This window comes from Corythoichthys intestinalis, chromosome 15, assembly GCF_030265065.1.
Source record: "Corythoichthys intestinalis isolate RoL2023-P3 chromosome 15, ASM3026506v1, whole genome shotgun sequence".
NCBI classification, from domain to species: Eukaryota; Metazoa; Chordata; class Actinopteri; order Syngnathiformes; family Syngnathidae; genus Corythoichthys; species Corythoichthys intestinalis.
This window is the reverse complement of record NC_080409.1, coordinates 9,366,903-9,382,629: the sequence shown is the minus strand read 5'-3', so window position 1 is coordinate 9,382,629 and position 15,727 is coordinate 9,366,903. Positions and strand designations below refer to the sequence as shown.

The following is a 15,727-nucleotide window of genomic DNA, read 5'->3' as shown; positions in this document are numbered from 1 at the left end:
GTATGCTGTAAAACTAGGAATAATGTTATGTACGCTAACCATAGAGAGGTCGTGTCCTAAAGAGAAAAGGAAGGGCTTCTCCTGCAGGACGCTGTCATGCCAGCCTTTCTCAGACACCAGACCGATGTACCAGTCCCTTTCATATTCCTCCAAGGCACTGAACATCTCCTCAGGGGACTCCATAGGCCCAAGGCTGGCTTGGTCGAACAGGAGCTTGAAACTGAACCTGACGCAGACCACAGAAGGACGGCGCTTGGTTTAGGCTGGTATTTCCAGAAAGCGGCAACGGTAAATTGTGGCATACGTTTGTAAATGCCACTACTGTCTTAGCCAATCAAATGCAAGTATCTCAGATTGCACGCCCTTCCTTGCGATGTAAAACCCATTGTGCCACACATCTGTGAGTATCAGTGTTTTTGTTAGGGATGCCCCAAATGCATATTTTTGCATCCGAGTCACCTGATTTTGAGAATTTGCCTGCTGTTTCCTGCACTACTATCCCCCCGCCCGTCCTTTGATTGGTTAAATGGAGTTACACTTGTATTACGCCTTTCCACCTTTTTAAGGCCCTCAAAGCTCCTCATCCAGCAACTGGTGACGCAGCATCAGAAGCAACATGAGGTTTAGTATCTTGCTCAAGGTTACTTAGACGAGGTCATCAGGGCGGAGTCTCGAAGCTACAAACTGGGGGTTGGGAAATGACTACTCAACCACTGAACCACACCACCCCCTATTATTAGCTATTACTTTCTACTTGAAATTCAGTAAACATGCTTAAGGCTTTTCAAATGAAGTTCCGTGTTTGCATGATTCAACTTTTTAACGCCAATTTTTACACTTCGACTGCAAATTTATATCGGCTCCAAAAATCGGTTATCGGCCCCTCTAGCTACTTATAATCGGTATCAGTCCTGAAAAACCCATACCCGTCCATCTCTATTAAAAACCCGATCTTTTTCACCTGTTTCCGATCCTCTGAAAAATGGCGCGATCGGCCCGAATTATGAGCATGTGATCGGTTCAGGACATCCCTAGTTTTTGCAAATGGTTATAACTGATGTTAGAAAAAAGGCTGTGCTCGTAAGCAGTCATTTTTTGGCTGAAAGTGCAAGACATTTATGATCAAGTGCATCCCAGTGCAAATAATCTTTTTTAAAAAATAGGATGTGTAATAGTGGAGATTTAGGTCTTGTTGATTTTTAGGCCATCCAAATTGAAAACTGATAGCTCTTTTGTAGTCTTAACAGTCTCAAAGCCCAGAAATCTGACTTTTGCGAGATTGATTGAAAGTAGATTCATATCAGATGTGGCCAAGATGATCCTGTCTGCAGAGCTCAGATGGGATTTGAATGTCTGTGATGTCACTCTATGCTGGATGACGCCTCAGGTGTGTCAATAATGTGGCCCAGTCTGAACTAGCCCAGATCTGATTGGGACACATGCTAAGAGTAGCGCGAGCAGTCAGCCCTAAAGTCAGATTTGAGCAGTGTTGTGTTTAGCGGCCCAACTAATTTCTGTTTTAGTCTTTTGGATGAAAATACTTGTTAGTCTTAGTCATATTTTAGTCATTTCAAAATGCGATCGTCTTCCTGTAGTTTTAGTTGACAGTTACTCAAAATGTTTTCGTCTGTTAAATTCAGAAGTTTTAGTCAAAAAATAAAAGGTTTCTAACAATTTCGAATGAACATAGACAAGCAAATACAGATCCTTTTAAAAAAAATTTGCATATTGTGATAAAGTTCATTGTTTTCTGTAATGTACTGATAAACATTAGACTTTCATATATTTTAGATTCATTACACACAACTGAAGTAGTTCAAGCCTTTTATTGTTTTAATATTGATGATTTTGGCAAAAAAAAAAAGTCGAGAAAAAACAAAAATCCCTATCTCAAAAAATTTGCATATTTCATCCGACCAATACAAAAATAAGAGTGTAACAATATCTCGATACAGCGATATATCGCGTTATTTTGCAACCCGATTGGTTATCGATATGCTTCCGCCAAGTATCAATACTTTTAGTTGACATATTGTCCATACAATGGAGTAAGAATGCTGTAAACTGATCAATGTTTGTTGAGCAATTCCTTGGCAGCCCACTAGGGGCGCTCATGAGTGGCGGTGAAGGTAAAGTGCGCGCAAGTCGTCTAGAGAAGAAGAGACGAAGCTCCAAGTGGGTTGGAAAAAAATAAAAAAGCTCCGTGAGAACAGTGGAGGAATATGGAGGTAGATTTGGGTCTTTATTATTCAATCAAAAAAAAGTTGCTTCAATCAAATAAAAAGTTGCTTCAATCAAAATATATATTTTCAATCGAAGAAAACTTATTATTCAATCAAAAATTAAGTCGCTTCAAACAAAAAAATATATATTTTCAAAAGAAAAATCACTTCAATCAAAAATTTTACAAAAATTCAATCGTAGAAAAAAAGGTTTGAATGTGAAAAAATATTTGAGACTCAGAAATTCGCATTTGAACACTGTATTTTTCATTCAAACCGCTTTCTTTGATTGAAGCAATCCTTTTTGTGTTCAAGCCATATTAGGGGTAGGACATTTGTGTCAAAATCATTCAATCGCAATAAAAGTTAATTTAATCAAAAAACTATTTTTAATCAAAGAAAAAAATCATTTGCAAAAATATATATTTTTTGAAAATATATTTTTTTATTTGAAATATATATTTTTTTAATTGAAGTATCACTTTTTTGAAAAGCAAAAAGTTTTAAACTCTTTTTTTTTTTCAAAGTGGAAAAAGTTTTGAACACACTTTTTTTTTGAAGTGGGAAAAGTTTTGAAGGCACTTTTTTTCGATTGAATCATTTTGACACAAAGATTCAACTTCAACGCTAGTTCCGGTGTGTTTGAGTGGCAGCTGATTGCGCCAATGGCATAAAAGTATGAAGCAAGAATAATGGCCACCAGGGCTCCATCCAGCCATCGGAGTCTCCTGGAGTCCAAGCCGAATATAGGGCACCGGTACGCGGGTGTAACATCGGCATTTCACCGGAGTACCCGCAACGGCACGTTGCCCTGTCGCAGCACACTGGTCGGACCCCGATATCACCCCCCAGGCACGGAGGCCGGCTGTCGAGTGGACGGTCCGCGAATGACACGACACTCATTCAAAGTTGAAGTGACGGGGCTACAGGCGTGGACGCCGGCGACTCGCCGGTAGTCCACTCTCTTACTGGGCAGGCTAGTGTCGGGCCACTCGCCGACCACTCTTGTACCGGCGCGTCGCGGACACTCCGGTTGGAACCAATTGCCAACCGTCACGTCAGGGCAGCGGGTGAAGTTCGCCGTGTTGAATCACATTAAGCAGCAGGGCACCGTACTCCGGTGAAATGTCGATGTCACACCCCCGTACCGGTGCCCTATATTCGGCTTGGACTCCAGGAGACTCCGATGGCTGGATTGAGCCCTGGTGGCCATTATTCTTGCTTCATACTTTTATGCCATTGGCGCAATCAGCTGCCACTCAAACACACCGGAACTAGCGTTGAAGTTGAATCTTTGTGTCAAAATGATTCAATCGAAAAAAAAGTGCCTTCAAAACTTTTTCCACTTTGAAAAAAAAAAGAGTTTAAAACTTTTTGCTTTTCAAAAAAAGTGATACTTCAATAAAAAATATATATATTTCAAATAAAAAAATATATTTTCAAAAAAAAAAATTTTTGCAAATGATTTTTTTCTTTGATTAAAAATAGTTTTTTGATTAAAGCAACTTTTATTGCGATTGAATGATTTTGACACAAATGTCCTACCCCTAATATGGCACAAACACAAAAAAGGATTGCTTCAATCAAAGAAAACGGTTTGAATGAAAAATAAAGTGTTCAAATGCGAATTTCTGAGTCTCAAATATTTTTTCACATTCAAACCTTTTTTTCTACGATTGAATATTTTTTTAAATTTTTGATTGAAGTGATTTTCTTTTGAAAATATATATTTTTTTGTTTGAAGCGACTTAATTTTTGATTGAATAATAAAGACACAAATGTCCTAGCCAAAATGCGGTCCAAAATGACATGACTTCAATCAAAAATGGTGTTTCAATCCAAAAAACACTTGACTTAAATCCCCAAAAAAAATTTCAATCAAAGAAAAATAGTTTTCAAATATATTTTTTTGAGTTTCAAATTTATTTTTGCATTCAAACACATTTTTTTTTTGATTGAAGAGACGTTTTCTTCGATTGAAAATATATATTTTGATTGAAGCAACTTTTTATTTGATTGAAGCAACTTTTTTTTTGATTGAATAATAAAGACACAAATCTACCTCTATAGAGGAAAAAAAGAGAAAATATTGCTACAAATCACACATGTGGACACACTTTAGATTTTACACCAACAAGAAAGGAAGTAAAGTGAACAAGGACTTTGCTGTATGCAAGAATTGTCTAAGAAAAATAAGGTTCACTGGCAGCTGGTGACATAGTGGACACCGGAGTTTGTGTGCTTCGCTTTCATCACTTGAGGTAAGAAAGTTTTGCAATGTAATTGACTTTTTAATTTACATGTATTGTTTTGATGATATTTGGTGTTGAATGATATAAAATAAACCAAGACCCTAAACTGGATGAAAAGGAATATCGAACAAGCCTACATGAATTTACTGATTTATTTGATATTATTTGAGTACCACTTTCCATCTAGTTTAGTACACAAACTGTTATTACTACCATTTTGATACAATAAGCTTTAAAAATGGTTTGAATGGCTTCCAAGATATATAAGGTGATGTGCATGATAATTAATGTAGCCTACATATTAAAAATAGGTAATTATTGCATTTTTAATTTCTATACATTCATATTTTTTTTAATTTACTCAAGACTTCCAACACAACAACAACAACAACAAAAATCAGGATTAAAACTAAAAAGCTATTAAGTAGTTAATATGTTTTGTTTTATTTTGTTTTTAAGGTGAGGAAGAATGCGACTGACGGAGTGCGACATCTCAAACGCTGAAGCAGATTGGGGAAGTGCTCAAACCAATGCTTTTGGCAACAAAGGTCATATATACGAAGAAAAGACCCACCAATTTTATCATTGCCCCACTCCAAGCTCAACTGCTGACAGACACCTACAGTTCTGTTAATTATTTTTTTTTAAATTAAAAACTTTAAAGAAATTAAGGGTGCCATTCATCATGATCTCTATCAGTGGTTGTGGTGTGTTTCCTCTACGTATATGTGCAGGTACACAATTTGCAGTAGATGTATATTTTACAGCAATGTTGCACAAAAAAGGTGTCACTGTTCAATAAATGACTTAAACAGTATTTTTTTCTTTTTTGAAATATCTTTTTTTTCTTCTCTCATTTCAACAGTTGTATCGTAGAATATCATGTATCCAATGTCTGACCAGTATATCGATAATCGCTGTATCGTGATATCGTGAGATAATCGTTATCGTGAACCTTTTATCGCGAATCATATCGTATCGTGAGGTGCCCTGAGGTTCCCACTCCTATACAAAAAAGTGTTTTTTAATACAAAAAAAGTCAACCTTCAATTAATTATATCAGCTATGCACTCAATACTTGGTCGGGAATCCTTTTGCAGAAATGACTGCTTCAGTGCGGCGTGGCATGGAGGCAATCAGCCTGTGGCACTGCTGAGGTGTTATGGAGACCCAGGATGCTTTGATAGTGGCCTTAAGCTCATCCACAGTGTTGGGTCTGGTGTCTCTCAACTTCCTCTTCACAATATCCCACAGATTCTCTATGGGGTTCAGCTCAGGAGAGTTGGCAGGCCAATTGAGCACAGTAATGCCATGAACCATTTACCAGTGGTTTTGGCACTGTGAGCAGGTGCCAGGTCGTGCTGAATAATGAAATCTTCATCTCCATAAAGCTTTTCAGCAGATGGAAGCATGAAGGGATCCAAAATCTCCTGATAGCTAGCTGTATTGACCCTGCCCTTGATAAAACACAGTAGACCAACACAAGCAGCTGACATGACACCCCAGACCATCACTGACTGTGGATACTTGACACTGGACTTCAGACATTTTGGAATTTCCTTCTCCCCTGTCTTCCTCCAAACTCCGGCACCTTGATTTCCGAATGACATGCAAAATTTGCTTTCAACTGAAAAAAGTACTTTGGATCACTGAGCGACAGTCCAGTGCTGCGGCACCTGTAGCCCATTTCCAGCACACGCCTGTGCACGGTGGCTCTGGATGTTTCTACTCCAGACTCAGTGCACTGTTTCTGCAGGTCCCCCAAGGTCTGGAATCGGCCCTTCTCCACAGTCTTTCTCAGGGTGTGGTCACCTCTTCTGGTTGTGCAGTGTTTCCTGCAACACTTTTTCCTTCCCACAGACTTCCCACTGAGGCGCCTTGAGACAGCACTCTGGGAAAAGCCTATTCACACAGAAATTTCTTTGTGTCTTAGCCTCTTGCTTGAGGGTGTCAATGATGGCCTTCTGGACAGCAGTCAGGTCGGCAGTCTTGCCCATGATTGTGGTTTTGTGTAATGAACCAGGCTGGGAGTTTTTAAAGGCCTCAGGAATCTTTCGCAGGGGTTTTGAGTTAATTCGTTAATTCAGATGATTAGGTTAGTAGCTTCTTTAGAGTACTTTTTCATAATTTGCTAATTTTTTGAGATAGCGATTTTTGGTTTTTCTTGACTTTTTTGCCAAAATCATCAATATCAAAACAATAAAAGGCTTCAGTTGTGTGTAATGAATCTAAAATATATGAAAGTCTAATGTTTATCAGTATATTACAGAAAAAAAATGAACTTTATCACAATATGCTAATTTTTTTAGAAGGACCTGTAGTGCAGCGCCTACAAGGACAACACCAAGTTGGTAATACACATTCCGCAGGAAAAGCAGTACTTAATTTTAAACCCACCTGGAAGCCCCGAACTGTATGTAAAAAAATGTCTGTGCGTTTGACACTGGGAAGTCTTTTTTTTTTTTTTTTTTTGCTATTCTTAGGGTCTAGCCAAGTAATCAGTATTTTCCAGTAATTGCTCATTTACCAAACAAAACAGCTGAAGTAGGCCACTATGAGCTAAACGCCATTTTGTCAACTGGCTCGCTAGATCTACTGACTAGAAAAGCCAAGTGGCTCTGCTTTAGACTGGTCAGTGTTTAAAGAGGACGCTCGCCATTCTGAAGCTAATGCTAACGTGAATGCTATGCGCACGCTACGAGTTACATTTAGCGTCTGATAATGACACAGCACAGAGCTTTAAAGGCTAAAGCAGAATTGCATATTCTCTCATGCATGGATAAGAAAACCAATCTTATCGTGTTTCGAAACAAGGAATATGGAGCAAAGCTTTAATCACATCCTTAACTTCGGTGAGAAGAGTGAGGGAGAGGCGCACATCTCACGAGTGACACGACCCAAACACTACCACGATGCAAACTGACGTACTGTACGTACAATATGAAAATGTCACACATTGTCAACATATGACAGAAACGAAGTCACTTTTTCGTCTCATTGTCGTCTTGTCAGACGAAAACTGGCATTTGTTTTATGTTCTAGTCTCCCAAGCTAAGTTTTTAGCACGTCACCATCATGAAAAAAATTGTTCGGCTACGAAATATTTTTGTTATTGTCATTGTTGACGAAAACAACACTGTTGAGGAGGAATCCCATTGAATTCGGATATGCCTGTAGTCTGCACGCAGCTTCACTGTGACTGTCAGGTGTTGAGGAAAGATAGAAGTGATAGCTTTAAGTTGTCATCTACAAGCGTTATACTCAAATCCCACTTATATTGTTAACCGCTCGAGTTTTCAGTGAAAATGTGCAAATTATTTCTTACTGTACGTACAGCAGAAAATAAAGAAATGAATACTGCTTTCACTCATTCATCGACATCCAATTCATTTGGACTGGGACTCCCAGTTCAAATTGGATTGGACGTCTATCACCGTCATTAGCAGCTAATGAATTAAAAACATTTGTGTTAAAAGTTACAGCTTTGAGTTTTACCTGAAAGCCCGAAGTGCGAGCTGATAAAGTTCTTTGCTTGAGGAGAGCCACTCGAGGCCCTCAGTCCATGGTACGTCTCCACAGTAGAGCCTGTAGATGTAACTGGGACTGGTGAAGGCGGACTCGGCGCCGAGCGACACCAGACACGAGAGCGCCACCTGAGCGTGGAGGTCCTTCAAGGTTTCGTCTTCCTTCAAAGCTTTGGTCATGTCCTCAGAGGTGTCGCTCTGCACGACGGGTCCGAACTGGCCCAAGGTGAACCTGAACCAGTCCTCGGGGAAGAGAGGCCTGAGCTGCAGCAGCCGGCTGGGTAACAACGGCGCCGTTCTCCAACCCGTCGGTAGGTTGAATGCTTCGCACTGGGGGCAGCTGAAGGTCAGCTGGCGGAGGGAGCCGGGACTCTCCTTGAAGATCTCAGAGTTGGGACCTTTGTCGACCGCCGGCATCCCGATGCCCAGCCCTAAAGGCTGCAACGGCTGCAGAGCAGAAAGGGCCATGTTTTCAAACAGACTGTCCATCTCTACGGAGCCCGGAAGAGAGCCTCCCATCTGCAATGCAGTGTGTCCGGACTGGGCCTCTGCCGTCACCAAGGCCACTGTCCGCCTAGCCGTCTGAGGACCAAAAAGATCATCTTCGTCTGACCAGTCGCCAAACGAGGTCAGACTGGAGCTGTCCTGTCTGAGCCTGAGAGAAGACACCCTGGATTCCACCACGATCGCTTCCGGTGCCTGGTGGCAGGTCGTTTGCGCCCGCTGGGAAGAGATCGACTTTCGCCCTCCGATTCCCGTCCCTTCCACGCAGCTCCACATCGAACCTTTATGCTTCTTCACGCAGTAACGCAGAAGTAACCACACCAAGGCTTTCAGAAAGTCGTCCTGAAGCTTCCTCAGGTTGTCGTGAGAGTCGATGATGCCCGAGAGGACGTTACGAGCGTCCGAATAGACGCGCACGGCTAGTGCCGCGCACGGTGTGAGCGCGTTGGCCCAGTGCAGGTTTAGACCCTGCATCAAACCCAGACGCTCTGGGCGCTCAAAAGCGGCCTCGAAAACCTCATCCACCCTACGCGCTTCTACTGTGTGGCAAGACGTCTCCTGCAGCTCCAAACCCTGAGAAATGAATCACATGTCACCAGCCATTAGACAACAAATGCATCTGGTTCTAGCCATACCTACTACTACCTTTGTGTTACGTTTGTGCTGTAAAATTTTTTTGTTTGTGCTGCAACAATTTTGTATTTTTCTGCTTTTAATTCGTTGTGAAAATCTCGCGCAGCCCCCCATTTATTGCAAAATGGACCCAAAGTGGTGCTGTTAGTTTGTGCTGTTAAAAGTTTCGTTTGTGAAGCAATCGTTTTATAGATATTGAGATATTCATTTTGAGTGATGACCTCACTTGCAGCTCCACCTCTGGGAAGTTGGCCCCCCATCAGATGCAAATTTATATAAAAATCATGTCAATCGTTTGTGCTGTAAAAAATTTCGTTCGTGCAGCTATCGTTTTACAGAGATACTCATTTCAAATGACGACATCAATCACAGCCCCTCCGTCGCGGCTGACGGAACGTACCAACAGAGGGGTGTCCCAACAACTAGTGCAAACGTAGCACAAACTAATGGCACCCCTTCACGCCCATTTTGTAGTGAATGGGGGGCTGCGGGTCATGTCACCACAAAAATTAATATCTGAAGCCCGCCAATTTACTAAAATCTAAAATCTACCTTATGGGGTGTCATTTGTTTGTAGTACGTTTGCGCGAGTTCAGGGGTGTCCAAGTCCGGTCCTTGGGAGCCTCTATCCAGCTTGTTTTCCATGCCTCCCTCCTTTAACAAAGTGGTCCCCAACCTTTTTTGCACCACGGACCGGTGTAATGTAGGCCTTTTTTTTGTCTCCACAGACCGGTAATGCGTGGCAGAAAATTACAGTAAAAAATAACACGACGGGGCTAAAAACGAACATTAAGTAAAGGGAAAATGTAACTCACCATACCCTCAATCAACCTTTTTTTTGTGGCCCTTCCTAAAACCCGACGGCAAATATCGTTGGTCGCAGGCATAATGAGTTCTTCTCCAATCGTGACATGTTCTTGGCATTAGCAATACGGTTCACTACGATGCCCTCAGTGTATTCGCTTTTGTTGCCTTGTTTGCAAGCTTTTAGCAACATATTATGTCGAATGGACTTAGTTGTAGGCTCCTCTTCTGGCTCAGCAGGTGGCCTTTTCCCCGTTAAAAAAGATGTCTAAAGACGTCACCGCCCGCAGCACACAGTCAACAGCAGCTGACGTCACTGTTTACATTGACTGAAGCTGGGTTGCGATAGGTATGTTAACACCCCAGTAATGGCGGCCAACCACTAGATAGCGAAGTACGCAAATCTCGACTTGGATTAGTCAATAGAGTAGACAGGCATATCGATGGGTCAAGAGTCACATGCCAGATTGTGGTTGTTAACAAATGATTTTTTTATTTTTCTGCAGCCTGGTAGCAGATGCGCCACAGACCAGTATCGGTCCCGGCCCGGTGGTTGGAGATGACTGCTTTAACACACCTAAATCAAGTGATCAGCTTATCAGCAAGCTCTACAGGAGCCTGATAACATTTTGATTATTGATTGAGGTGTGTTGGAGGAGGCAGACATGTAAAACAAGCTGGATAGGACCAGACTTGGGCACCCCTGCGCTAGTTGTTGGGGCACTTCTCTGTTATTGAAAGAGTTGTTACGCTCCGTCAGCCGTTGGAGTTGGATACGGAAAAAGCTGCGAGTGATGTCATCACTCGAAATGAATATTTCAATATCAATAAAACGATAGCAGCACAAACAAAATGTTTTATAGGACAAACTATGCATAAACAATTAACACCATTTTTAGCCATTTTTATTCAAAATGGGGGACTGGTTGACCTCAGATTGACCTATAAAAGAATTGTAAATATCCTAAAGCTATAGCAGTACAAACCAAAGTTTTTACAGCACAAACGTAGCACAAATGATTGACATCATTTTTATATGAATTCGCATCTGACAGGGGGCCAACTTCACAGAGGTTGCAGCTCCCCATTTACTGCATAATGGATCTGAAGTATTGCCATTCGTTTGTGCTCCAACATAAAAAAAAAGATGTGTAATATTGATAAAACAGTGTTTGTTATGTGTAATATCTATAAAAATGCAGCAGCGCAGACCAAAAGTTATAAGGTTTTTAACAGTACAAACGAATGGGAACATTTCCGGGTTGAGTAGGAGTGAAGGGGCCTGGGGTGATCAGTTGAACACTTGATGACCTAAAAAAATAATTTGTAAGAAAGCCATTTTTAATCAAAATGGGAGGCTGGATGACTTTAGATTGAGCTATAAAACAATTGTAAATCTCTCAAAAGCGATAGCAGCACAAAGGAAACTTTTTATAGCACAAACGATTTACATCATTTTTATATAAATTTGCATCTGATGCAACTACATGGAGGTAATAACTAAGCTTGAGAACGATAAACCGATACGACCGGATATCCGGTTTTACAGGTGAGAGATACAGCTGTATCGATAGTAAAGTTACCATTCGACAGTAATTAGCCATTAAATATTCAGTGAACCGATAGTAGAGATAGAATTCGGCTATCGCAAGCACAAGAATCGGCTTCTAATGCCTAGTTCAATGCATTGCTTAATATGATAATAATTTAGCTTTTACCTCACAGGCTGCGCTTGTGTCATTCACCACACAGCGCACTTAGATTGTGACCGCCGTCGTGGTTGCCTCAACTTCCCATTCATTTCGGCAGAACCGCTAGTAGTCGCCGTCATTAGCTGATCGTCACGGGCGTGTCATAACATAACATCGGTATGAAATTTTTTTGTGTAATTTAATCTTTAATCTTTTTTTATATGTTTAAAATACTGTACGAACACACACAACAAAAGTTTACTATCGTATCGTTTTCACTCTGTATCGAACCGTATCGTTCTTAAACTGTATCGAATTGTATCGAATCACTCGGCCTTAAAAATGTATCGTTTTTTAATTGTATCGTAACCTGTGTATCTAGATACATATCGATTCGGCTCCATGCCAGAGATTCCCAACCCTAGTAATAACAGCCTGCATTTCCAGCAAGATGGCGCCTGACATTTTATCCATGCCGTGACTATCTTAGCCAATAAAATGAGAGTATCCCAGATTGTCCGCCCTTTCTCGTGACATCATTAATCACATTCACTTATATGCGTTGGTATAAGTGATCTCACAAAGATAAAAGATGTCGTTTTTTGCGTTAAAATTGTTTTTCTCCAGAGATCTAAGAAATACACTATTTGTGTACTTAAATATTTTGAGCATGTACATCATTTTTACTAGGTGTTGTCCGTCCCTAAAATCTTTGGCTGCCATTGACGGCGATAGAAGTCCAATCCCGTTGAACTGTGAGGGCCATTAGCGAATCAACTAATGATCGAAGTTTAATAGTGACAAACTATATACAACCACATGATTGGATGTCTATCATCGTCAATAGCGCTGACAGAGTGTGTTCCTGTTCCTGGGGGTGTACCATACATGTGCCGGTTACCAGTTTCAAGGTATACCGCGGTATGAAATCGTCACGGATTCAAAACCACTGAAATTTCCCGTCCTACCGTTCCTATGGTGCTAGCTATTTTTCATGTCCCAAAAATGCAGGAAGAAATCCTTCGCTTGCAGCTTCAGGGCTCACCCCTGCCCCTCCAGTTGTTGCTCAGTGAGTCATTTGTGGTACACCATGGCTGGACGAGGGCCAACACCTTAACTTTTTCCCGCATCGAAGAAAACGAAGTCGCTGGTATGGGAATACTCTGGCTACAAAAAAATTACAGACGGCCACGGCTTCGAAGAGGAGGGCCAAACGACATGTAAAAAAATATTTATGGAGGGTGGCTGCCACAGGAGGCAATACTAATAATATAATTTTATATATATATATATATATATATATATGAATACCGCCCATTGCTTTATACAAAATCAAAGGTTAGTAAAAACTGTCATAAACGTTTCCCACCAGCTATTAGATTTAACTCCAGCGTGTTTAGCGGTGGTAAAACTTACTATAATGTAAGCTTGTTAACGAGGCAGATAAAGAAAGACGGCCAACTAGTTTCCTCTGTAACAATAGCCTACTTTTGTTTAAGTCCTCTGCCATTGTAAACTAAACATCTGTTCAAAAAACATTTTCACACGTGCAGTTAGCAGTTATTTTACATAAATATTGCGAAGTAGAATGCCAATGCTGTAGCGGCTAATTTCTCCCATTGATTTTTTTCACAACGTTTCCTGCTTGTGTTGACTAACTGAGACCGACTGCGAATAACTGAAGCGGACTGTAGGACAGCCCCCTACTTGAAGGCATTGCACAGTGGCTGACGGATATGACCCGTCAATACAATTATGAAGTCTGTGTTCCATTTATTTGCCTACAAGAAGTGGGAAGGTGGCTGCACAGAAAAATTTAGCTAAGCATCTCGAGGAAAATACTTGGAATTTGGCGACATCCATGAATTTTAGGGACTAAATATTGGCATTTTAAAAATGATTGTATTACCCGTATTTTCCGCACTATAAGGCACACATAAAAGCCTTCAGTTTTCTCTCAATGCACCTTATAATCCAATGCGCCTTCTATATGGATCAATAATCATGGCATAACATTCCCTTTAGCGCAGCACCATCTAATGCATGTATAACGCAACCCCAAACACTCGTACTACTACTACTGCGCCTTATAATGCGGTGCGCCCTGTATATTAAAACTGTTTTAAAATAGGCCATTCACTGAAAGTGCGCCTTATACTCTGATGTGCGGAAAATAAGGTATTTATAATTTATGTCATTTAGTGCAAATGTTTTGGTCCCTGAGGTACAAAATATAGATATAGTGGAAATAATTTCTCAATTTTAAATGAAACATTATTAAGAAAGCTCTGAGATTAGATAGAAAGCACTACACTATAAACACTTTAAAGTTCCAATGTTTCGTACGACACAAGTACCTTAACACGCAGAAAGTATACCTTAATATTAACAGTGCAGTAGCCGTATCCCCTCTCCAGAATCATGATCCAAACCATGCGGTCCTGAAAGCGGCCAAGAAAGTGAGAGCCCGGCGCTAAAGAACCTGCGAGACAAATAACAATCATCAGTACGCGTTCATTTGGATATAGATGCTTTGCTAAAAATGGCTCTATTTGTCCTTGCGTGCCCTTCAGTTTTCATGAACAGATTGTAAGTGGGGGCTGGGCACTACTGAAGAAAGGCTTTTGTCTTAGGTGGCTCAGGGATAATGTCACGTCCCGTGGCGACGTGTCAGAATGCTAGCCCCTGAGTAGTGATGGGAAGTGACACGAGGAGCAGACCCCTTTACTGCTCGCTGCTCACCCTCAGGTCTCAGCCCTTGACGGTGTTCGTAAACCATTCAGGGAAGTGCTTGCATTGAATGACACATCACTCACGAGAAATAACATGACTTTATGGCCGAGTGTGGGTCTGGTACCAAGATAAAATCCTCGGTTTATTAGTAACAATTGTTTTTTTCTCTTCTGCCATCTTGTGATAGAGAGAGTGCAGAACTCATTTCATCCTTAAGAGATGCATTTAATGAAAGATTAGCTTTCAATTTGGCGTGGCTCTTTAAAATGTTATGGTTTCCTTCAGAGGGCAATTATGTCTGCCAAGTAGGGCAGCACAATTAACACTAGAAAATGAGTTGACAGCTATTATGTTAGTCGATTATTCGTTAACGTATTGAAAATTGTCCAAATCCTTTTTTGAAACGTTTAATTAAAAAAATAAATTAATAAAAAAAGGAATACAGTGATCTCTCACTTATCACTGTTAAAGGCATACCTGTCATGGTTTCGGTGTAATTTGTACAAGTGAGCACTGATTTTTAAATGTGTACGCCGCATATTCAAAATCTGTACATTTTTCGTACATTAGGGGTTTTTCTTCTCCATTTGGATTTTGTCACCGTTTCGGCAACGAGACAATGTGCGTTACTATGCGTTGCTAAGTTGGTTGAATGACGCGAGAAAAGTCAGAGACACGGACCAAGAAGAGCGGGAGTGGGAACGGGGAAAGAGTGTTGTGACGCTGTTTCAAACGCGATGCTAGGCGGCTCCAATATTTCCTGACTGTAGCCGACAGCCTACAATCTACGCCCACGTGATGCTACACTAGATATCATATGCATACAGAACTAGATGTGAAATGACAGACTCGGCAGCGTTAGTAAACAGCTGCCATCTTAAAGCAGTAGACTTCTCAGAAAGGCTCTGTTGTAGTGAAATTTCCTCGCGAACCTAAGTAACTTTTTATCTAAAATACTCCTAAACAGGCAAAATCTTGGCTTGAATCGATCTTTAAATGATGAAACAGTTTTAAAACTTTCACATGTCGAAAGTAGACAGAAGGGAACTAATGCAAAAACAGGAGCAATTTTAACAACTTTAATGGTTGATTCACAACATTAAATGACTTCCAAACATAGCAAAGTTTACTATGATTTTCCTTTTTTTTTTTTTTGTTGGAAAAAGTGAAGAAGAAAAAAACATGAAAGGTAACACCAGTTACTTTGCCAAGTAACTAATTACTCTTACATTCAGGTAACTAAGTTACTAACTCAATTACTTTTTGAAGGAAGTAATTTGTAACTGTAATTACTTCTTTAAAGTAAGATTAACAACACTGGTCATAAAGATGCAGTCTGCAGAATGAAAAGTGATGAAAACGGA

At 40.6% G+C, this 15,727-nt stretch overlaps 1 protein-coding gene across 1 annotated transcript in view; it reads right to left on the bottom strand.

Moving 5' to 3' along the window:
* pcnx4 (pecanex 4) overlaps positions 1-15,727 on the bottom strand; it is a 40,559-nt gene that overhangs the window by 5,281 nt on the left and 19,551 nt on the right. Inside the window, exons 8-10 of the mRNA XM_057859261.1 lie at positions 14,009-14,112; positions 7,970-9,075; positions 40-226 (exon numbers count right to left, since the gene is read on the bottom strand). Coding sequence (XP_057715244.1) covers positions 40-226; positions 7,970-9,075; positions 14,009-14,112 — 1,397 coding nt within the window. The remainder of the gene's footprint in view (positions 1-39; positions 227-7,969; positions 9,076-14,008; positions 14,113-15,727) is intronic.